Source organism: Oryctolagus cuniculus, chromosome 19 (genome assembly GCF_964237555.1).
Source record: "Oryctolagus cuniculus chromosome 19, mOryCun1.1, whole genome shotgun sequence".
In the NCBI taxonomy this organism is placed as follows: domain Eukaryota; kingdom Metazoa; phylum Chordata; class Mammalia; order Lagomorpha; family Leporidae; genus Oryctolagus; species Oryctolagus cuniculus.
This window is the reverse complement of record NC_091450.1, coordinates 37,593,006-37,615,422: the sequence shown is the minus strand read 5'-3', so window position 1 is coordinate 37,615,422 and position 22,417 is coordinate 37,593,006. Positions and strand designations below refer to the sequence as shown.

Sequence of the window (22,417 nt, the reverse complement as noted above, 5' to 3'; positions counted from 1 at the left end):
CGGGGTGACGAAGGGGGTTCCATCTTTCATTTACAAACCTAAACTGAAAGTGAGCGTTGGCGCCCGCCTGTCGGCAGGAGCGGCAGCGGTGACCATCAGTACCTGGGACACTGTCGACAGCCGGGCCGGGACGGCAGCGTCCTCACGCCACCGACTGCTGTAGCAGGCTCTCCCCAGGCCTTGCCCTCGCGCCGCCCTGGAAAACCCTGGAGTCGTGCGCGAGCAGGTGCCCTTGTTACTGAACGCACTGGGGAAGAAACAGCTCTGTCGCTGATCAGACTCAGCGTCTGACAGCTGTTTTTCTTAACCGGTTCCCCTTGTACTGATGGATTTGATCCGCTTAGAGAGGCTCCTAGAGGGGTCTCCAGACTGCGGGCTGCGCACTTTATGGCACTGTTAAGGTGCTGGGCTGCTCTGCAAACTTGATTTGGTCGGATGAATGCTCTGTGTGTGTGTGTGTGTGTGTGTGTGTGTATGCAGGCATGAGGGCACTTCAGGGAGTTTGTGGAAATGCAATTAGCTGTTTCTTTTGGTGCAAAAAAAAAAAAAATCCAAAATCCATGCATAAAGGCAGGGGGGTCCTCACAAAGTCCTCAGGTGCATGTTAGGAAAGACGACTGGTGGATTTCAGGAAGCGTGGGCTCCAGAATTGGCATCTCTCAGTTCCTTCTCGCAGGGTCCCTCTGAAGTAGCCTCCTACCCATGTGCATGTTGTCTCTGTGTGGGGAGTCGTACTTCTCTCCCTGTGGGTCAGTTTCCACGGTCTGCAAGCCGCTGTCCCACGGCCTGGCTGGGGACCCGTGGCACATCCACCGACGCTTTCCCTGGCATCCACTGCACACATCATCCCTGAGTGACAGCGTGTCTTCCCACTGAGCTGGAGCCCTGCTCAACACGGTCCCAGGGAGCCAGTACCACGACTCTCCTCCAGGGAAGAAACACCTGGGAACAAAGTGTGCAAGGAAGGGCCAAGCAGTGTCGAGCACCACTGGAACCACAGTTTACAGATTCCAGCTGGGGCTGCCGTGGCACGGGGGTTCCGCTGCCACCTGCGATGCCCGCGTCCCGCTTCAGCGCTGGTTTAAGGTCCAGTCCGGCTCCCTGCCGCACGCCTGCGGAGGCAGTGGAAGAGGTCCCAAGTGCTTGGGCCTCTGCCCATGTGGGAGACCCGGATGGAGCTCAGGCCCCTGGCTTGGGGAACCAACTAGCAGGTGGCAGACCTCTCTCTAACTCTGCCTTTCAAGTAAATGAACGAATGAAATCTTGTCAAGAAGAAACAAACCGCTGACGTTGTATTCAGGCTGAGGACTTTTCCCGGACCACACGGTGACCCCAGCGAGCAGGAAGCTGTGTGGGTTCCTGCGGCGTTCCCGAGTGTCCGCCTGCCCTGGAGGGCCGTGCTGCTCCAAACCTGCTTCTGGGGTTCCAGCTCCGTCCATCGCAGGCAGGCTGGCCCTGTGTGGTTGATTTGGGCCTGGTCAGCTGGGGAGCTCTTGGGACGTGTTGGTTCCATTTGTCCTGGTTAGGCGACAGCACCCAGCGGGTCCCCACCAGGGCTGGTGCTGTGCTCTGTCTGGACTCCAGGGCACGGCACGGGAGGGACAGGATGCGACAAGACTGCTGGCTGAGGCGTACGTGCCTATGAGTCGGGGTGTGGAGCCGCGGCCGGCACACCTGCCTGCCTGCCTCTCACCCAGTGATCTGGCCTTGCCCCCAGGCCGGCTGCTGGACATCCTCCACACCAAGGGGCAAAGGGGCTACGTAGTCTTCCTGGAGAGCCTGGAGTTCTACTACCCAGAGCTGTACAAGCTGGTGACCGGGAAGGAGCCCACCCGGAGGTTCTCCACCATCGTGGGTGAGTGGCTTGGCCTCGCGGGAGGGGTGTGTGTCCCCAGCAGAGGGGCGTCTAAAGCCGGGAGTGTGCCGTGGAGGACTGCGGGCTGCCTAGCCCTCGCTGGGTTTTGCCCGCCACAGGGAGTGGGTGACAGCAGGGCAGAGCCGTGAGTGCCCGTGCAGCTTCCCCGCTAGCGGCGGTGCGGTGGGACCCCGCAGGGCACCGTCTGCCCCTTGTCCTCGCCTGGCCCGTGTCTTGCCGGTGTCCAGGAGCCACCGCCCACGGGCACCTTGTCTTCATCTGCCTTCCTGCACGTTCTGGAATCTTCTCTCCAGGCCAGACCCCACGGCCCCAGCGCCTCCCCACATCCACTCCAGATCTGCCGCAACTGTTTCTCCTTCCTTCCCTGTCGCAAACCCTGCGGTGGCTCCCCAGGCGCCACGAGGATCCCACGCACTGGGCCAGCCTCTGTGCTCGGCCAGCGTGGCCTGGTCCCGCCCCTTGCCCCGTCCCGCGGGCCTGCCTTCGCCCCGCCGCTGTCTCCCGCTGCGTGCGTGCGGTCTGTCGCCTCCCGCTGCCTTCCGGGCCCAGGCTGCTTCGGCCCCGCGCCGCGTCCCCGGTGCCCAGGGTGCCCTGCTGGGCTGACCGGCGCCCCCGCCCGCAGTGGAGGAGGGCCACGAGGGCCTCACGCACTTCCTGATGAACGAGGTGATCAAGCTGCAGCAGCAGATGAAGGCCAAGGACCTGCAGCGCTGCGAGCTGCTGGCCAAGTCGCGGCAGCTGGAGGACGAGAAGAAGCAGCTGACGCTGACGCGCGTGGAGCTGCTCACCTTCCAGGAGCGCTACTACAAGATGAAGGAGGAGCGCGACGGCTACAATGACGAGCTGGTCAAGGTCAAGGACGACAACTACAACCTGGCCATGCGCTACGCGCAGCTCAGCGAGGAGAAGAACATGGCGGTGATGCGCAGCCGAGACCTGCAGCTCGAGGTGAGGGCGTGGGGCGCCGGGGAGCCGCAGCGCGCATGTGCGCAACCGCCAGCGCCACCCACGAGACGCACTGCGCATGTCCAGAGCTCAGCCGCCCGCTGGCCTCGCGTTGCGCATGTCCGCACATGCGCACACAGGGCCGCTGGGCTCGCTCTGAGCATGTGCGAACGAGAAGTTGAGGCTGTGCCCATGGTGGGCGCGAGGGGAAGTGGGAGGTGCAGGGTGCCGGGCCCTGACTGTCAGGAAAGTTGAGGAAACGAAGAAAGCTGAGTCCTGCGGGCGCGAGCCCCGTGGGAGGCTCGCAGCTCAGCGTGGTGCCTGTCCCGGCGGCGTGCCCGTGAGCGGCCACCACCCGGTCGGGGACACCGCGCGGAAGCCGGCCCCCAGAACGAGAGCCGGAGGACCGTGTGTCTTCCCGGGGCCGCGGGCTCTCTGCCAAGGATGCGGGCTCCGAACGGGGCCCTGCCGCGCGGGCAGCCCTCAAGTCCACGTGGCCGGAACGCAGCCCCTGGCTGAGGGCCGCCCAGGGGGACGAGGGGTGCGGGGAGGAAGGGCGGGGCGCGGGGTGGGCGCTGTGACCACGGTGGGCGCAGAGGCCGCAGTGGGTGTGGGGTGGGCGCAGTGGCCACAGTGGATAGGGGGGTGGGCAGTGCAGGGCGCGGGGTGGGCGTGGTGGCCGCAGGGTGGGGTGGACGTGGGGCACTGTGGGCGCAGAGCCCGTGGTGGGCGCCGAGGCCACAGTGGGTGCGGGGTGGGCGTGGGGCACTGTGGGCACAGAGCCCATGGTGGGCGCTGAGGCCACAGTGGGTGCGGGGTGGGCGCGGTGGCTGCAGGGTGGGGTGGGCGTGGGACACTGTGGGCGCAGAGCCCGTGGTGGGCGCCGAGGCCGCAGTGGGTGCAGGGTGGGCGCGGTGGCTGCAGGGTGGGGTGGACGTGGGGCACTGTGGGCACAGAACCCGTGGTGGGCGCCGAGGCCACAGTGGGTGCGGGGTGGGCGCGGTGGCTGCAGGGTGGGGTGGGCGTGGGGCACTGTGGGCACAGAGCCCATGGTGGGCGCTGAGGCCACAGTGGGTGCGGGGTGGGCGCGGTGGCTGCAGGGTGGGGTGGGCGTGGGGCACTGTGGACGCAGAGCCCGTGGTGGGCGCCGAGGCCGCAGTGGGTGCAGGGTGGGCGCGGTGGCTGCAGGGTGGGGTGGGCGTGGGGCACGGTGGGCGCGGAGGCCACAGTGCATGCGGGGTGACCGTGGTGGACGCGGGGCACACGGTGGGCACAGTGGGCGGGGTGGCCGCGGCAGGCACTCCTGCGCTGACTCCAGCCACAGCAGGCTTGAGGGCCTGCGGTGACAGCTGATTGATGTCTCGGAAGGCTCGCTCTGGCTGCTGGGTGGAAAATAGACTCTGGGAATATTTATTGAGCGCCTGCCACGTGTTTGGCGCTGTGCTAAACACTGTGAGGGGACAGAGATAAATAAGTCGCTGAAAATTTAGTGGAGCAGCCAGATCGGTACGCAGGCCGTTAGATGGAGGCCCTGGCACAGCGGACGGGTGGTGTTGAGTGGGGAAACCCCCCTCCCATATCAATGCCGGATCTGAGTCCCACCTACACCGTGGGAGGCTGCAGGTGTCAGCTCACGTCGCTAGTGCCCACCACACACATGGAGACCTGGATTGAGTTCCATGTTCCCAGCCATTGCAGCCATTTAAGGAGTGACCCAGTAGATGGGATTCCTCTCACTCGCTCTCTCTGCGAAATCAATTCAGGAATTAACTCGTAAGAAGAGCATGAGCTGTTAGGTCCCACAGGTTTGAGTCGGATTCTGGTTTTCAGCTTTAGCACCAGTCTGGCATTGCCTCTAGTCTCTGACTTGCAAGTGGGGTGCTGATCTTACCACACCAGGCCCCGGCCTCTGCGTCCCTGCTCCGGACGCCTTTGGTAAGCCCCCTGCAGTGCCAGCCTCCCTGCCTGCCCACTTGTGGCAGGAAACACTGGGCTGACGCTCAAAGACGCTGAGCACTTGGCTTTGCAGGAGCCAGGACAAATGGTGTCCATTGGTCTTGCCCGGTCTGGGGGAGTTAACCTGTGCAGGGACGCCAGGCCCTCGGCTCACGCCTCCTCCTCGGCTGCAGAAAGACTCATGGTGACCTGCCCAGCTCAGCCCGTTTCTTCTTCTTCTTCTGTTAATATTTATTTATTTGAGAGAGTTACAGACAGTGAGAGGGAGTGCACCTCTGCTGGTTCACTTCCCAAAGGCCGCAGTGGGTGGAGCTGTGTAGATCTGAAGCCAGGAGCTTCTCCCGGGCCTCCCACTTGGGTACGGAGGTCCCAGCGCTTGGACCATCTTCTGCTTTCCCAGGCCATAGCAGGGAGCTGGATGGGAAGTGGAGCAGCCGGGACTTGAACCGGTGCCCATAGGGGATGCCGACTCTGCAGGGGAGGATGGACCTGCACCATGGCACCGGCACCCAAGCCCCTCGATTCTCAGCTCGGGCTGCTTCCCAGCATGCCCTTGTCATCACTGGCCCATGCCACGGTGGTGCAGCAGCAGGCCTTCCCTTTCTGACGCTACCACCCTCTTGCCAAAGTGGTTAGGGCCGTTCCCTCCACGAGCCTCGATTTCAGAAATAACTCCACTCCCTTGGTGCCCCCCGGCGTGCAGCCCTTGAGCCCTGTCTCCGTGGGTGGGGAGTTTGACGAAGGCCAGTTGGCGTGGAGCAGCAGCCGGGCTCAGTTACAGGAGGCCAGCAGGTCTCCCACAGCTCCCAGGGCCTGATGCTAACGGGGGGGGGGGGGGGCAGGTTCCGTGCCCCAGGAAGCCGCTCCTCTGGGCGCTAATTTCAGAGAGCCCGCAAACTTAGAGCCCAGTGGGTCGCAAGCTGTTCTCTGGTCTTGTTTGTCTTTTGTGGCAATGCTGTTTGCTCAGATAAAATCTCGTGCGGAACCCAGGAGACCAGCACAGGGAGCAGCGGGGAGGCTGCCCGGACCCCGGCTCCCAGCCTCCTCTTCACTCCTCTGATGGCCCCAGGGTTCCTCAGGGCTCCGAGAGGGGTCACAGCAGTGTCCCACAGCCTGTCCACCCCACGGGTTACTGGGAGGAGGTTCTGAGACGGGTAGCCCTTCAGAGCCGTCCTAAGTTACGGTCGAGAGCTGTGTCGGAGTGAGGTGCGGTTTGTTTTCCTGGAGAGGGTCTCTGGGAGCCCCCCACAGCCACCACCACACGCGCGGTGCTGGGCACCTGGCAGGACCCGGGCAGCGCTGCCCACCTCATTGCCCTCCCACGCGCTTGGGGGTTTCAGATCGATCAGCTGAAGCACCGGCTGAACAAGATGGAGGAGGAATGCAAACTGGAGAGAAACCAGTCGCTGAAGCTCAAGAATGACATCGAGAGTCGGCCCAAGAAGGAGCAGGTGCTGGAGCTGGAGCGGGAGAACGAGATGCTGAAGACCAAGATCCAGGAGCTGCAGTCCATCATCCAGGTGAGGGTGGAGCTGGGGCCATGTCTGTCACACAGCTGAGGGCGGGGCTGGGGCTGCGTCTGTCACACAGCTGAGGGCGGGGCCACGTCCATCATCCAGGTGAGGGCGGGGCCGGGGCCGTATCCATCATCCAGGTGAGGGCGGGGCCACGTCCAGCATCCAGGTGAGGGCGGGGGCGGGGCCACGTCCAGCATCCAGGTGAGGGCGGGGCTGGGCTGCATCCAGCATCCAGGTGAGGGCAGGGCCGGGGCCGCGTCCATGACACAGGTGAGGGCGGGGCCGGGGCCGCGTCCGTCACACAGGTGAGGGCGGGGCTGCAGTCTGTCATCCAGGTGAGGGCGGGGCTGGGGCTGCGTCCATCATCCAGGTGTGGGCGGGGCTAGGGCTGCGTCCATCATCCAGATGAGGGCGGGGCTGGGGCTGTGTCCATCATCCAAGTGAGGGCAGGGCTGGGGCCACATCCATCATCCAGGTGAGGGCGGGGCTGGGGCTGCAGTCCATCATTCCAGGTGAGGGCGGGGCCGCGTCCAGCATCCAGGTGAGGGCGGGGCTGCGTCCAGCATCCAGGTGAGGGCGGGGCTGGGGCTGCGTCCAGCATCCAGGTGTGGGCGGGGCTAGGGCTGCATCCATCATCCAGGTGAGGGCGGGGCCGGGGCCGCGTCCATCATCCAGGTGAGGGCGGGGCTGGGGCTGCGTCCATCCAGGTGAGGGATGGGCTGCATCCAGCATCCAGGTGTGGGCGGGGCTAGGGCTGCGTCCATCATCCAGGTGAGGGCAGGGCTGCGTCCATCATCCAGATGAGGGCGGGGTCGCATCCATCATCCAGGTGAGGGCGGGGCTGCGTCCGTCCGTCATCCAGGTGCCATAGTCCATCACACAGGTGAGGGCGGGGCTGGGGCCCTGTGTACAGGTGAGGGCCTAGAACAGTGTGTGGGCGGAGGCGGGAGTGAGAATGGGGATCAGCTAGAGCAGGGCAGACACACCTGCCCGCTTGGTGTGAGTCCCAGAGCCCGTGCTTGCGGACAGCGGGGCCCCAGGCAACGCGTGACTGCCTGTGTACACCAGCCCACCCGCTTGTCAGCGCCGTGACATTACACGAGATGGCACTTGCAGAGCCGTCACCGACCTCTGCAGTCCCACCCCGACTGCCCCGGCCTGTGTCGCCGCAGCCTCGCGTGCGGGGACAGGGCGAGATCCCAGAGCACTTCTCTGCGGGAGAGCACGCAGCAGCCTCCCACGCCTCCTGCCGATCACCCCGACCGCGGGGCCCTCTCCCAGCGAGCCAGGCTGCTTTAATCGAGCCGATTAACGGCTCTTTCTGGAAGCAGATCAGCCTTCCCTTTGTCGTCCCTGTGTGTGCTCTGAGGCACAGCCGCTGCCTCTCTGGGCTCTGATAAGAGCTGCAGCAGACAATGGGCCCGGCCGACTCCGGAGTCTCGTGCCTCGTGCAGGTGATAAACTTCTTAAGCGATAAGCTGCTTAGCGATGAGAGCTGGCTCTTCTCGCCTCGCTTTGCTGGCCCCAGCCCTGTCTCTGTCACTGACTCTTCCGGGTCCAGCTTGCTCCCCCGCCCGCAGCCTAAACCCTCCTCCGCACCCGCCCAGGCCGGGAAGCGCAGCCTGCCGGACTCGGACAAGGCCATCCTGGACATCTTGGAGCACGACCGGAAGGAGGCCCTGGAGGACCGGCAGGAGCTCGTCAACAAGATCTACAACCTGCAGGAGGAGGTCCGGCAGGCGGAGGAGCTGCGGGACAAGGTGGGAGCCCGGACCCCCGCCTGCGGGCCTGGGACCAGGTCTGACCCTGCCGCCGGTCCCGGCACCTTGGCTCTTACTCCAGGTGTCGGCCCGCAGCAGGCCTCAGCTGGCCGGCTCGGCTCTGTGTCCCTCCCCATCCGGCCACGTCCCGGCCGTGCCAGCATGGGAGTAAGCCGCTGCAGCCAGCCGGCAGCGGGAAGGCTCGGGAGGCAGGAGCCGGCCTGACGCACGGCCCTGCTGCCTCCCTGTCGCTCGCAGTACCTGGAGGAGAGGGAGGACCTGGAGCTCAAGTGCTCGACCCTGGGGAAGGACTGCGAGATGTACAAGCACCGCATGAGCACGGTCATGCTGCAGCTGGACGAGGTGGAGCGGGAGCGGGACCAGGTACGCACACGGCCACGCGGGGGCCCGCGGCCCGCGCCCGCCACGCACGAGTCCGTGGGAGCCCACGTCTCCCATAGCAGAGCACAGCCCCGCCAGGCCAGGTTGCGGGCAAGACGGACAGGTTGAGATCCCAGCCCGGCACTCACGAGGCAGGGGCGTGTGCCCACCTGTGGGCTGTCCCTCGCCGCCTCAGTGCCCACGTGGAAAACGAGTGTAATCACAGCGGCACTGCTCCCCCCCCACACACTGAATCAAGGCTCTGTGTACGAGGCAGAGACAGGCTGAGCCCCTGTGGCTGGTTCACTCCCCGTATGCCTGCGATAGCCCAGGTTGGGCCAGGCTGAAGCCAGGAGCCAGCAGCTCCACCCAGTTCTCCCCCACTGGGGTGGGGCCTAGTTACTTGAGCTGCCCCCCGGAACATGCATTAGCAGGAAGCCAGGACAGGAAGTGAAGCCAGGACTGGAATGCAGCTTCCTTGAGGGGCTGCGGGTGTCCCAGCCCAGCGTCTTGATGCCTGCCCCCCATCGGAGCCCTTCACACACTGCTGGCAGGGAGCCCCGGCTGCCAGGCTGCCCTGGGGGAGCACAGACACAGGCAGGCAGGCGTGACAGCGCCGCTGAGGCAGACAGCAGGGTGGGAGGCGGTGGGGCGCCCTGGGCCTTGGGCTTGGCCGAGGGAACCCCAAGCAGGCTTGGCCCCGCCTCTCCCCGACAAGCCGTCCGTTCCCCCACCCTAGGCGTTGGGCTTGGCCAGGGGAGCCCCAAGCAGGCCTGGCCCTGCCTCTCCCCGACAGGCCGTCCATTCCCGCACCCTGGGCCTTGGGCTTGGTCGGGGGAGCCCCAAGCAGGCCTGGCCCCACCTCTCCCCGACAGGCCATCCATTCCCGCACCCTGGGCGTTGGGCTTGGTCGGGGGAGCCCCAAGCAGGCATGGCCCCACCTCTCTCCGACAGGCCATCCATTCCCGCACCCTGGGCCTTGGGCTTGGTCAGGGGAGCCCCAAGCAGGCCTGGCCCCGCCTCTCCCCGACAGGCCTTCCGTTCCCGCACCCTGGGCCTTGGGCTTGGTCGGGGGAGCCCCAAGCAGGCATGGCCCCGCCTCTCCCCGACAGGCCGTCCATTCCCGCACCCTGGGCCTTGGGCTTGGTCGGGGGAGCCCCAAGCAGGCCTGGCCCCGCCTCTCCCCGACAGGCCGTCCATTCCCACACCCTGGGCCTTGGGCTTGGTCAGGGGAGCCCCAAGCAGGCCTGGCTCTGCCTCTCCCCGACAGGCCTTCCACTCCCGCGACGAAGCCCAGACCCAGTACTCGCAGTGCTTAATCGAAAAGGACAAGTACAGGAAGCAGATCCGCGAGCTGGAGGAGAAGAACGACGAGATGCGGATTGAGATGGTGCGGCGGGAAGCCTGCATCGTGAACCTGGAGAGCAAGCTCCGGCGCCTCTCCAAGGACAGCGGCAGCCTCGACCAGGTGCGCCCGCGCCGGGCCGTGCAGCCCGCCTCCTGAGCCCGCCGCGTGTCTGCGCGGCGATGAGTAGAAAGCGCTCCTTTTGATGTCAGAGGACACAGGGCGAGTCCTGCCCCAGCCACGCCCTCACAGGGCCTTCTGCTGACCTCACAGCTGCCGGCCAGCCACAGCCAGGGCAGCCACCCGCTGGGCCCTTCCCTTCTCTCACTGCAGCTGCTGGGCCCCAGGGTGGCCGTCCTGGTCCATTCTCTGCTGCAGCAGACCACCCCAGAGCTGTGTTGGGTGCGGTTGTGGGGGCTGGGAAGCCGTGTATCAGGGTGCTCGTGTCTGGTGTGGCCTTGTATCCTACGTGGCAGGAGGCCCCCCACGCCGGGTCAGAGCCAGCATGCCAGTGCCAGTGTGGGCCTCTCTTCCTCTTCTGAGAAAACTGCTGATGCGTGTTGGGGGCCCCGTGCTCCTGGAGCTCCCCTAACCCTGTGCACCTGCCGAGGCCCCGCCCTCAGAGACTGGAGATTGATGACAAGTTCGGGATGGAGTGTCCCACAGGTGAACTTGCAGGGACCAGACCATGCAGTAGACGATGCTGCAGTCGTGGCATCCGTGGGCCCAGCAGGTGCCTCATCCGTGCGTGTAGTGCACACTTGACCTGTGGGCCTGTCCTGCGAGGCAGGTGCCCGGCTCTGACCGCTGCTCACATCCCAGCTGCCAAGGCACCTGCTGAGGGTCCAGCTCAGCACGTAGCAGCAGCAGCAAACACGGGGCCGTGGTGTTACCGACACAGCGCCATGTTGTGGCCACACGGGGCCGGGAGCCCAAGCAGCAAACACGGGGCCGTGGGGTGGCCACACGGGCCTGGGAGCCCAAGCAGCAAACATGGGGCCGTGGTGTGGCCACATGGGGCTGGGAGCCCAAGCAGCAAACATGGGGCCGTGGGGTGGCCACACAGGGCTGGCAGTCCAAGTCGCAGGCAGCCATGGGAGCCCAGGCAGGAGGCCCATCACTCCCAGCAGGAGGGCTCTCCTCCTCAAATGTTCTCCCGACTTCCCCTGGCCATGTCTCCCCTTCATGCTCTCTCAGGGAGGCCCTCGCTGGTCTCCGTAGTAGAAACCCGAGCCTGTGCCATAGGCTCTTCCCATCCCCTAGGATGTTCCGTGGTCCGTGATCACACATGAGCTCGGTTCCCTACTGCCCGCATGACGCCAGGCACGGGGCAGACCCCATTAGCGTCGGCTCGATCTGTGCACCGCACTCAGGCAGTGGCCCCCGATGAGGAGGGCAAGAGGGCCCGGCACTGCCTGGGGGTCTTCCGCAGCAGGCTGGCGGCTGCCACGACGGGCAGCTGGGGTGTGGTGCAGGCTGGAGACCTTTGCTGCTGCCCTGGGCTGGAAGGGAACGTGCGGGGCTCCCACGGCGCCCGCTCCTGCCCTGGCGCAGCTCCTGGTCCCTGTTCAGTCGCGCTGCAGTGCTTCCTGTGTTTCTGCCTCGGGCACGGCACTAGCGGTTGGGCCTGCACAGGTGGTGCATCTACAGGAAGGGGAGCCCCTGGGTATTGTCACCAGGCCCGGCTCGGAAAGGGGTGGGACAGGAGGCCTACAGGGAAGGCACTGCAGAGCTGGAGTGAGGTGTGTGTGGCGGGAGTCAGGGGCCCCACGAGCCCCTGGGGCCGACCTGGCGGCTGCTGCTTGCTCATCCAGCTCCGTCACCAGCGCCCATGTCTCTGTCCCCAGAGTCTGCCCAGGAACCTGCCAGCCACCATCATCTCCCAGAACTTTGGGGACGCTGGCCCCAGGACCAACGGCCAAGAGGCTGACGACTCCTCCACCTCGGAGGAGTCGCCCGAAGACAGCAAGTACTTCCTGCCCTACCACCCGCCCCGGCGCAGGATGAACCTGAAGGGCATCCAGGTACCCGGTGCACAGGGTGGCACTGCAGCCCTCGTGGCTGTGGCCGTGGCCTTGGGGCCAGGCGCCACTCAGCAGAAGGCAGCCCTGCACACAGAAACCCTCCCAGCCGCCCCTCTTCGCACACTTGAGACCCTGATGCCCCTGTCCAGTAAATACAGTCACAGCTGAGGCCAGGAGGAGATTAGCACCACTTCCAGATTCATGTTTCCTCGCTTGGTCACACAGTGCCAGTTGTGCCACTGTCACACGCCTGTCGGGCACCATCCTCTGCCTGTCGCGTGGCTCCGTGTCTTGAGCAGGCCACAGGTGGTGAACACGTGAGGGAGGGGAATGCATGAGGCTGTCTCATCAGGGCCTGCCAGGCCTCTGCCTCTGCCCCCCACCTCCTGGGGTGAGGCCGTCACCTCAGAGCCTGCCTTCCCGAACCCCCTGTGGCACACACAGCCCCACTCAGCCCCTGCAGCTCCCTGCCGCCGTGGCTTGTGTGCCCCACAGCTGCCTGATGCAGGCCCGGGGGCTGCTGTGTCTCGTCTTGCCAGGGGCGCTGGCACAGCCGTGTGTATGTGCCAGCCCAGGCGGCCACAGGACGAGGGCCTGCTGGGCTCATGTTCAGCTCTGTGAGGCATCACGCGCTGGCCTCATCTGACTGTGTCTTCTGTCGGGTTCTCGCCCCTCTTTCAGCTGCAGAGAGCCAAATCCCCCATCAGCGTGAAGCGCACGTCGGATTTTCAAGGTGAGCCAGAGCCCGGCCCCCTCTCGCCTGTGTCATGTGTCACTCTGCCTCTCGCAGCCCGTCTGCTTTCCCTACCCACCGCAGCGACCACCACGCTGCACGGGCAACCTGGGCCAGGCCTCGGCGTCCAGATAGGGACGTCACCTCTGTGGCTCCCCACCCCCTGCCCCGCCCCTGCTCGTGGGTCTCTGCCGCTGGAACGTGCCCTTTGCCTCACAGCTCATCAGCCGGAGGGCACCTTGACCCTCATCCTAGGGCTTTTTTGGGCCACATGGCCATGGGCCCAAGCCCATTCATCCTAAGCCCCTCATCCTCCCAGACACTGTCCTCTCTCTCCTCGGGATTCTTCCAGATGTGGGAAGACACCCCCAGAGCCCACGCGCTGAGGCAGGGCCAAGGGAGGGACTCTCAGGGGAGACAGGAGGAGAATGTGTTGACACTGGGCCTGGGGGAGACAGGAGGAGAATGTGTTGACACTGGGCCTGGAACAGGGAGAATCCGGGCACGTGGACGCCGGCCTGGGAGGACTGCACAGGGGGCCGTGTTATACTGGAGCAGCTTGGCCGTCCTGGCACACGGAGCAGGGGAGCACTGGGCAGGAGACAGTGGTGGGCAGGGGCAGGGCAGGCCTGCGGGCTGGGGCCAGAAACCTGGACGCCTTCCTCCAGGTGGCGTGGGTAGGGCCGGAGAGTGAGCAGTCCACAGCTGTTCCCTTGAGGCCCAGAGGCCCCTCGTGGCCACATCTTGCCTTTCTTTATCGTGAGAGAGCCGAGGGCCTGGGCCTCTGGGGAAGCCAAGACATTTGTCCCGAAAAGCAGAGGCTGGGTGCATCGGAGCCCTAGGGCCACTTGGTTGTCCCTGCGAGGTGCACACAGGTGTGTGTGTGTACACATGTGCACACACACGGGGGGGGGGGGGGCAGGGCAGGTGCAGGATTTCAGCTGAGGGTTGAGAGGGCTGTGCCCAGGGCCTGGAGACAGCCCAGGGTTGGGAGCGCAGAGGGAGAAGCTGCCAGACTCAGCCCCCAGTCTGCCCTGATCTCCTGCGGGCCAGCCCGGCGTGGCAGGGGAAGGTGCTGGGGGAACTCCTGCTCCCCTGCACCGGTCCTTCCTGTTGTCCGTTGCTGCACGGGGAGTGTCAGCCGGGGACCCCGTGAGTCCTCTCAGACAGGTACTAGGTCAGCCTCACGGGGCTGCCTGGCCTGGCCCTGTGTGCACTCACACACACCCCCACCAAGGCCGCAGTCAGGCAGAGGAATACGGGAAATACAAAGAGGACCTCTTTCAGCTCTGTCCTGCAGCAGATGGGGGGTGGCGTGAGGCCCCCGGCAGAGGACCCTCATCCCCACGCGTGTCAGCAGGGGTTTGGGACCCAGCGGGACAGAGAAGCCCTGTGCTCGGCAGCCTGGGGCTCTCACTTCCTTTCCCTGCTTCTCTCTCTCCCCCTCCAACCTCGGACCCTCCCTGGCCCTGCCCTGGCTCCCTGCCGGGTCTGGGGTAGCCAAGGGGCTCGAGGAGGACGGCGCCGATGCCAGCCCCAGCTCCTCGCAGTCTCTGCCCATCACCAGCTCCTTCGCCAAGATGGTAAGCCGCCGTGGTCCCCTCCCGGGCCACCAGCGAGCCCCACGAGGGCTGGGACCCACAGGGCTCCTCCCGAGCCAGGCCTGTGAGCAGCAGCACTTCCCGCCCGGGCTGCCGCCTGCACTCGGCCTTGCTGATAGCTTTCCCTGGCTTCGTGGGTGTTCACACCTCTTCTCCGCCCCTCTCCCAGTTTAACACAGTGTATGTGTGTACACATGGTGGGAGGAGGAGACGGGCCTCCCAGGGGCTGCTGCAAACTGCCACAGCCCCTCAGCCCAGGTAGCTGGAGCCATGGGTGCACTGCAGAGCCGAGGCCCAGGACCCCTCCCCTGACCCAGCATCCCACACTGCTCAGCTGTAGCCTGGCAGAGGGTAGGGTCCCAGCCCCCAGGCCATAACAGCAGGCCCAGGACCAGGCCCTTGATAATGAGTGAGTCCTGCCTGCTGACAGCTCCACATGGCAAAAAAAAACCAGGGCTCTTCCTCACAGGAGCCAGAGGCCACCCACCCGCGGCTGTGCTGTCTCGGGAGGTCCCCACCTCACCCCAGGCCCGCTGTGTCCAGAGCAGGTGCCTGCATCGGGCAGAGCCCTGGGGACTTGGAGCTCTGCCCAGTCGTCCTGAGCCTGGGCCAGTTCCTGCTGGCGCCCTTCCTGGGAGCAGCTGTGTGGGCAGATGTGCTCCAGGCTTGCGGCTGCGTCTCCCCAGGCTGAGCCCGAGCCTTCTCCCGGCCAAGGTGGCCACTGAGAACCAGCCGGCTGCTCCATGCTGCCACCTGAGTTACCTGGTCCCCGTGTGTGACGCCCACGCTGCGGAGGTGTGGGCTGTGTGTGCCCGGCTCCGAGATACCCTTGGTCCCCATGTGTGATGCCCATGCTGCAGAGGCGTGGGCTGTACATGACATGCCCAGCTCTGAGTTACCCTTGGTCCCCGTGTGTGTGACACCCACACTGCAGAGGTGTAGGCTGTGTGTGCCCGGCTCCGAGTTACCCTTGGTCCCCATGTGTGACACCCACACTGCGGAGGTGTGGGCTGTGTGCCCGGCTCCGGGTTACCCTTGGTCCCCATGTGTGATGCCCACACTGCGGAGGCGTGGGCTGTGTGTGCCCGGCTCCAGGTTACCCTTGGTCCCCGTGTGTGTGACACCCACACTGCGGAGGCGTGGGCTGTGTGTGCCCGGCTCCGAGTTACCCTTGGTCCCCGTGTGTGACACCCACACTGCAGAGGTGTAGGCTGTGTGTGCCCGGCTCCAGAATACCCTTGGTCCCCGTGTGTGACACCCACACTGCGGAGGTGTGGGCTGTGTGTGCCCAGCTCCGGGTTACCCTTGGTCCCCGTGTGTGATGCCCGTGTCGCAGAGGCGTGGGCTGTGTGTGCCCGGCTCCGAGTTACCCTTGGTCCCCGTGTGTGACGCCCGTGTCGCAGAGGCGTGGGCTGTGTGTGCCCGGCTCCGAGTTACCCTTGGTCCCCGTGTGTGATGCCCATGTTGCAGAAGTGTGGGCTGTGTGTGCCCAGCTCCGGGTTACCCTTGGTCCCCGTGTGTGACGCCCGTGTCGCAGAGGCATGGGCTGTGTGTGCCCGGCTCCAAGTTACCCTTGGTCCCCGTGTGTGACGCCCGTGTCGCAGAGGTGTAGGCTGTGCGTGCCTGGTTCCGGGTTACCCTTGGTCCCCGTGTGTGATGCCCACACTGCGGAGGTGTGGGCTGTGTGTGCCCAGCTCTGGGTTACCCTTGGTCCCCGTGTGTGACGCCCGTGTCGCAGAGGCGTGGGCTGTGTGTGCCCGGCTCCGAGTTACCCTTGGTCCCCGTGTGTGATGCCCATGTCGCAGAGGTGTGGGCTGTGTGTGCCCGGCTCCGGGTTACCCTTGGTCCCCGTGTGTGACACCCATGTCGCAGAGGTGTGGGCTGTGTGTGCCCGGCTCCAAGTTACCCTTGGTCCCCGTGTGTGACGCCCGTGTCGCAGAGGTGTGGGCTGTGTGTGCCCGGCTCCAGGTTACCCTTGGTCCCCGTGTGTGACGCCCATGTCGCAGAGGTGTGGGCTGTGTGTGCCCGGCTCCGGGTTACCCTTGGTCCCCGTGTGTGACGCCCATGTCGCAGAGGTGTAGGCTGTGTGTGCCCAGCTCCGGGTTACCCTTGGTCCCCGTGTGTGACGCCCATGTCGCAGAGGTGTGGGCTGTGTGTGCCCGGCTCCGGGTTACCCTTGGTCCCCGTGTGTGACGCCCGTGTCGCAGAGGTGTGGGCTGTGTGTGCCCGGCTCCGGGTTACCCTTGGTCCCCGTGTGTGACACCCGTGTCACAGAGGCGTGGGCTGCGTGCCCGGCTCCTGTAAGGCGCCCGTGCACGTGTGTGACGCCCGTGTCGCGGAGGCGTGGGCTGCGTGCCCGGCTCCTGTAAGGCGCCCGTGCACGTGTGTGACGCCCGTGTCGCGGAGGCGTGGGCTGCGTGCCCGGCTCCTGTAAGGCGCCCGTGCACGTGTGTGACGGCCGTGTCGCGGAGGCGTGGGCTGCGTGCCCGGCTCCTGTAAGGCGCCCGTGCACGTGTGTGACGGCCGTGTCGCAGAGGCGTGGGCTGCGTGCCCGGCTCCTGTAAGGCGCCCGTGCACGTGTGTTTGCAGCAGCCCCCTCGCAGCCGGAGCAGCATCATGTCCATCACAGCCGAGCCCCCTGGAAACGACTCCATCGTCAGACGCTACAAGGAAGATGCGCCGCATCGCAGGTGGGGACGGTCGCTGCCCCCCACACGCCCGTCTCTGTAGCAGTCTCGGGAGCAACCTGGGGGGGGGGGTGGCGCCCATTGTGCCCACAAGGACATGGAGGCTTCAGAACGGAAGTGGCCTTCCTAGGTCACCTCATGAGTGTCAGACGCCAAAGCCTGTGTCTTGGCTCCATGCAGCCCAGCAATCAGGTCCCTAGGTCCATGGCCTCAGGGCTTGGCTTTCTCTGCCTAAACGTGAGAGGCCCATGGACGTCTTCCCCACCAGAACCGCTAGTGTCCGTAGCCAGGTGCGCCTGGCATCGGTGTTCCGAGTCAGATTGTCAGTGGTTCCCAGAAGTCCTGAGAGCAGGGGGTGCCGGGGAGCCCAACTTTGCCTGGCCAGCTCTGGAGAGTGGGTGCAGGGTCAGCAGGATAGACCCACCGTGTTCGAGCCCAGCTGTGGGACCCCCAGCCCGGCAGGTTTCCTGAACAGCCGGCTCCCTCTGGCCGGCGTGCGGAGGGGTTCCAGGGTCTTCGGGAGGCCACCTCCACCTGACGCCTGCTGTGAGAGGCACATGTAGACGGCGAGGACCTGCTGCCCTGGAGCCCTCGCCCCTCCGTTCCTGTCGCAGTGCCCTGGGCTGCTGTGTACCTGTCAGCCAGTGCAGCCACGCGCTGGCCGTCAGAGCGGGCAGGGCTGTCGGGAACACGGGCTCAGCAGCCGCCTGGCCCTCACCCCACACACTCCGGCCCCAGCCGCTGACCGTCCTGCCCACGCTGCCCTTCAGAAGCGAGGCCTCTCAGCTAGAACATGCCAGGATGTCCGTCCCTCGCCCACCTGCACACACAGTCACACAGTGTCCTCCCCTGCCCCGCTCGTGTCTTGCAGCACAGTCGAAGAAGACAACGAGAGTGGCGGCTTTGACGCCTTGGACCTGGACGGTACGTGCCCGTCTGCGAGGCGTCGCAGGAACGGTGGCCGCATGGGCCGTCTGGTCAGAGCAGGGCCTGCCCAGGAAGGAAGCCTGCACACAGTAGCTGCTCAGGGTCGTGTGTGGAATGGGCTCAGAGGAGAGCCGCGGGGCGGGGAGCAGAATCAGGCCTGGCCTCCTTTTGTTTTTATTTGAGAGATACAAAGAAAGAGCCAGACGGTGCTTCCATCCCAGGTACCCGCACCAGCCAGGGCCAGAGCCGGGAGCCAGCCGTGCAGTCCACGTTTCCTGCGTGGGTCTGAGCCGCCAGACCACTGCTCCCAGGGTTTGCCTGGCAGGGAGACAGGCAGGCGCCCAGTCCAGGCCTGGGGTGCGGGACGCAAGCCCCTGCGCCATGCCCAGGGGTCTGGGTGTCTAGAGAGGAGTCCCTGTGTCTCTCAGCAAGGCCCTGGAGACGCCCAGCCCATCCACTGGGTCCCGTCGAGTCTGACCCAGCTGCTGCTCACAGAAGTGCTGCCTTAGTTTCATCACGAGAGGAAGAGACGCCGAGCAACCAGGAGTGCCCCTGACAAACGCGTGTGTGCTGCTGAGCGCCCTGCGCAGGGGTCGTCGGGCGGGGCTGGCACCGGGGGTGGGCATCGCAGCTGAGGCAGACCCTGGGGCCCTGACCCCATCGGGAAGGGCAGCGAGCGCAGGGCCTGAGGCCGTCCCATCAGCCTGGAGTAGGCCGGGTACAAGGTTCGAAACGAGAGCAGAGAGTGGGAGTCCTCACGAGCCGGGAGGCCCAGTTCAACCCGGCCAGCCTCACCAGGCCCAGTGCTGGTGCCTGGGATGCAGACGCACATCCCCAGGCCCTCACTGGGTGGAGGCTGTGGAGTGATGGCTGTGACTTCAAGTTAGGAGCAAAGAGGACACAGGAGGCGTGGTCATGGCCTTCTGAGGGAGGTGCCTGCCCCGCCCCCAGGAGGCAGCAGCCCCACTGTTCTCTCCCCCGGCACTGCCCCCGGCTTTGGGTGGCTGTCCTTAACTGGGGGCCATCAGAAGCAGTGTGAGGGGGGAGCCGCTTATGGAGGCAGGGTAATGACAAGAATTAGAAGGGCTTTGGAGAGGGGGGCTGGGAGCAGAATCCTGGGCAGCCTTCCAGAGGATGTCTGCAGCAGCGGGAAAAGCTTCACCGAGAAGCCTTATCAGCACCGAGCCGGCGTGTGCGGGCCTGCGGACGGTGGGCCTTGGGGTCCGGCCGGGCTGGGAAGACAGGCGGGGCCTGCACTCCGCCCTGCCGGCTGGCTCCCTTCCTGCGGCAGTCCCAGAATGGAGCTCAGGGGCAGCACCAGGATCTGTTCACCGAGGCCTTGCTTTCCGCTTGGTCTCAAAACCCAGATGGCTGGCAGAGGCAGGGGGTTGGCTGCGTTGGAAAGACACAAGGGTTCAGCCATCCCAGTGCCTGCCCCGGCCCTCGCGGTGGGCGGGTGCCGTCCCCAGGGCTCCCCCGGCCCCCACCGCTGCTGACGGCACTGCTCCGTTGTAGATGACAGCCACGAGCGCTGCTCCTTTGGACCCCCCTCCATCCACTCCTCCTCCTCCTCGCACCAGTCCGAGGGCCTGGACGCCTATGACCTGGAGCAGGTCAACCTCATGTTCAGGAAGTTCTCTCTCGAAAGGTACAGAGGTCATCCCAGAGTCCCTGCTGGAATCTGCACGCCTGAGGCGGAGGTCGCCGCCTCTGAGGGCTGACCGGGTGCGCCCCGCAGGGTGGAGGCAGAGGCAGGGCCCCATTGTGGCACGTGAAGCCCACGGACAGCACAGGCCCTGGACAGCGGCTCCCCGGCCACAGCAGCAGGAGGGTGGCCAGCTCTGCGTGTGTCTCCTGGAGCAGGGCTCAGTTGTGAGCTCACTGCCCGTGGCCAGGGAGGCAGCCCAGAGTGCAGTTCCCGGGGGCCCACACACACCGTGTCCTGGGTGGGGCTTCCTCCCGGCTCGGCCGCTCCTGACGCTGCCATCTTTCCTGACCCAGGCCCTTCCGCCCCTCGGTCACATCTGGGGGGCACGTACGGGGCCCTGGGCCCTCGGTGCAGCACACAACACTCAACGGTGACAACCTCATCACGCAGCTCACCCTGCTGGGGGGCAACGCCCGCGGGAGCTTCATCCACTCCGTCAGGCCCGGCTCCCTGGCTGAGAAGGCGGGCCTGCACGAGGGCCACCAGCTGCTGCTGGTGAGGGGCCAGCAGGGGGCTGGGGGCTTCCTCCCTGGGCTCTGGCGGGGACCCCTAAGGCTCGCCAGGAAGAGGGAGCCACATGGAGGGCCGCAGAGCTGTCTGTACCTCCGAGCCCTTCTGTCCCCAGCCCCCGCCTGTGTGTCCAGAGCCTGTGTGCACACAGCACATGTAACGTGCTCCCAGGGCATGCGGGGAGGCAGGGGCAGCCCCTGGGAGGGGCGTGGCCGGAGGCAGGGGCACCCCCCTGAGAGGGGCGTGGCCGGGAGGCAGGGGCAGCCCCTGGGAGGGGCGTGGCCGGAGGCAGGGGCACCCCCTGAGAGGGGCGTGGCCGGGAGGCAGGGGCACCCCCTGGGAGGGGCGTGGCCGGGAGGCAGGGGCACCCCCTGGGAGGGGCATGGCCAGGAGGCAGGGGCACCCCCTGGGAGGGGCGTGGCCAGGAGGCAGGGGCACCCCCCTGGGAGGGGTGTGGCCGGGAGGCAGGGGCACCCCCAGGAGGGATGCTCTCTTCCCTCCCAGCAGCCCTGGGCTGCCCCTCTGACCAGGAGGAGCGCTCACTTCCTGGCTCCCCTGGGTGCGGGGCCGAGGGGAACGATGTGTCTCTGGTACCCAGCTCGAAGGCTGCATCAGAGGCGAGAGGCAGAGCGTGCCCTTGGACTCTTGCACAAAGGAGGAGGCTCACTGGACCATCCAGAGGTGCAGCGGCCCCGTCACCCTGCACTACAAGGTCAACCAGGAAGGTGAGGCCCGAGCCCTGCAGCACTGGCTCCTCACAGGGGCAGCCCTGACCCTGGACAGGTGACCTCGCCCTCCAGGTCTCTACCTGCTCCCCACTCCCCCAGGGTGTCCTGGGCTGTCTGGTGGGCCAGGTGGACACCACGCCCCCAGCCACAAGGGCAGCGTTGGAGGCGGCAGCCCAGGCCACGCTCCCGAGTGGGCAGGGGCACAGCCTTCCCTCGCTGTGTGTGTGAAGTGTGCTCCCTCCCTCTGGCTCCCAGCCCAGTTCAGGGTGTTCCAGGCAGCGTGGCTGCTGAGTCGCATCGTGGCCCCAGCAGGTTTTCATATCAAAGCCCCTCTCTCAGTTGGAACTCCGGCGGGCAGCAGGCCCTGAGCTCTGTTTTCGCCGTCTCAGGTCCAAGTCCCCCTCCTCCCCTCTGGTTTTCCCGCGTGGGTCTCTCTGCAGCTGCGTCTGACTTTGCAACACAGCCCCGTGAATGTTTCAGCAGAGCGCACAGCCGCTGCCCTGCGCCGCCCGCGTGCGCCCCTCCTGCACTGCCCCGCTGTGGCACCCTGGCCCCTGCCCCCGGGCCTGGCCCTCCCACCCTGCAGAAAGTCTGAGCGAGGCTCTGTGCCCCGGGCAGCGGGGCCCGGCATTGTGCAGCACAGCGCTGCCTTCAGGAGTTCCCAGGAAAGTTCTCTCTAGCGGTGGGGATCTCGGGTGAGCCCAGCTAGGGGGCTGGAGGGGGGTGGGTGCACCCGGCAAAGGCTGGACTCCCGAAGCACCAGCGGGAAGCTGGGAGCGTCCCCCTGCAGGCCGACGTGACCCTGGGTGTGTGGGTGAGCGGCTCGGCCCCCTCTGAGCCCATCTGCCCCTGTGTGATGCGGATGCCGCCTGTGTGAGGGACCTGTGACTGTGCGGTCACGGCCAGCTTGCTGCGTCCCGAGTATTCCGAGCACCTGTCTGACTTCCTTCCAAAGCATTTGCAAAAATCTGCTCAAAAGGACTGTGGTGTTGAAGTCAGGGAACACAGCATGGGCTGCGGTCCCGGTGTCCCACGGAAACCGTCCGGCGGCATCTACGCAGACTGCAGAGAGACGCCGCCCCACGGGGCGCAGACGCCCGATCACCCGGACACCCGGGAAAGCAGACTCCACAGCTCACAGGCCCTTAGCATGATGCTCCTCACCTGCGCACCCGCCCCCCCCAGCCTTCTCTGGTACCTGCTACAGCATAGGTGCCGGGAGTAACAACAGGAGGGAGACTACGCATTAGTACAGGTGCAGGCTTGCACGTTTTCCTTACTAAGATTTATTTATTTAAGAGTTACACGGAGGAGAGGTAAAGAGAGAGAGGTCTTCCATCCACTATTTCACTCCCCATATGGCCACGACAGCCAGAGCTGGGCCAATCTGAAGCCAGGAGCCTCCTCCAGGTCTCCCACGTGGGTGCAGGGGCCCAAGGATTTGGGCCATCTTCTGCTTTCCCAGGTCATAGCAGAGAGCTGGATCAGAAGTGGAGCAGCCGGGATTCGAACTGGTGCCCATATCTGGCGTCCATACGGGATACTTTACCCACTACGCCACAGCACCGGCCCCTTTCCTGACATTTTTAATCCTGGGTTGAACCTGTGAGTGTGAAGCCACGGCAGAGCTGGCTGTGTGTGGTTAGCTGTGCCCTCGGTGAGCAGCGAGTGCCTGCCCACTCGGGAGCAGGCAAAGAGCGCTCGCTGCAAGCTGTTCAT

At 65.7% G+C, this 22,417-nt stretch overlaps 1 protein-coding gene across 5 annotated transcripts in view; it reads left to right on the top strand.

The window, feature by feature from the left end:
- The window catches only part of CARD11 (caspase recruitment domain family member 11), an 88,758-nt gene that overhangs the window by 56,184 nt on the left and 10,157 nt on the right, over positions 1–22,417 (top strand). For all 5 annotated transcript variants that reach the window (XM_070064301.1, XM_070064303.1, XM_070064302.1 and 2 more), the window contains exons 4-17: positions 1,718–1,855; positions 2,499–2,824; positions 6,118–6,297; positions 7,902–8,054; positions 8,313–8,438; positions 9,706–9,903; positions 11,628–11,804; positions 12,486–12,537; positions 14,038–14,120; positions 16,728–16,828; positions 17,697–17,749; positions 19,268–19,400; positions 19,754–19,955; positions 20,569–20,695. In XM_070064301.1, the coding sequence (XP_069920402.1) occupies positions 1,718–1,855; positions 2,499–2,824; positions 6,118–6,297; positions 7,902–8,054; positions 8,313–8,438; positions 9,706–9,903; positions 11,628–11,804; positions 12,486–12,537; positions 14,038–14,120; positions 16,728–16,828; positions 17,697–17,749; positions 19,268–19,400; positions 19,754–19,955; positions 20,569–20,695 (2,049 nt within the window). The remainder of the gene's footprint in view (positions 1–1,717; positions 1,856–2,498; positions 2,825–6,117; positions 6,298–7,901; positions 8,055–8,312; positions 8,439–9,705; positions 9,904–11,627; positions 11,805–12,485; positions 12,538–14,037; positions 14,121–16,727; positions 16,829–17,696; positions 17,750–19,267; positions 19,401–19,753; positions 19,956–20,568; positions 20,696–22,417) is intronic.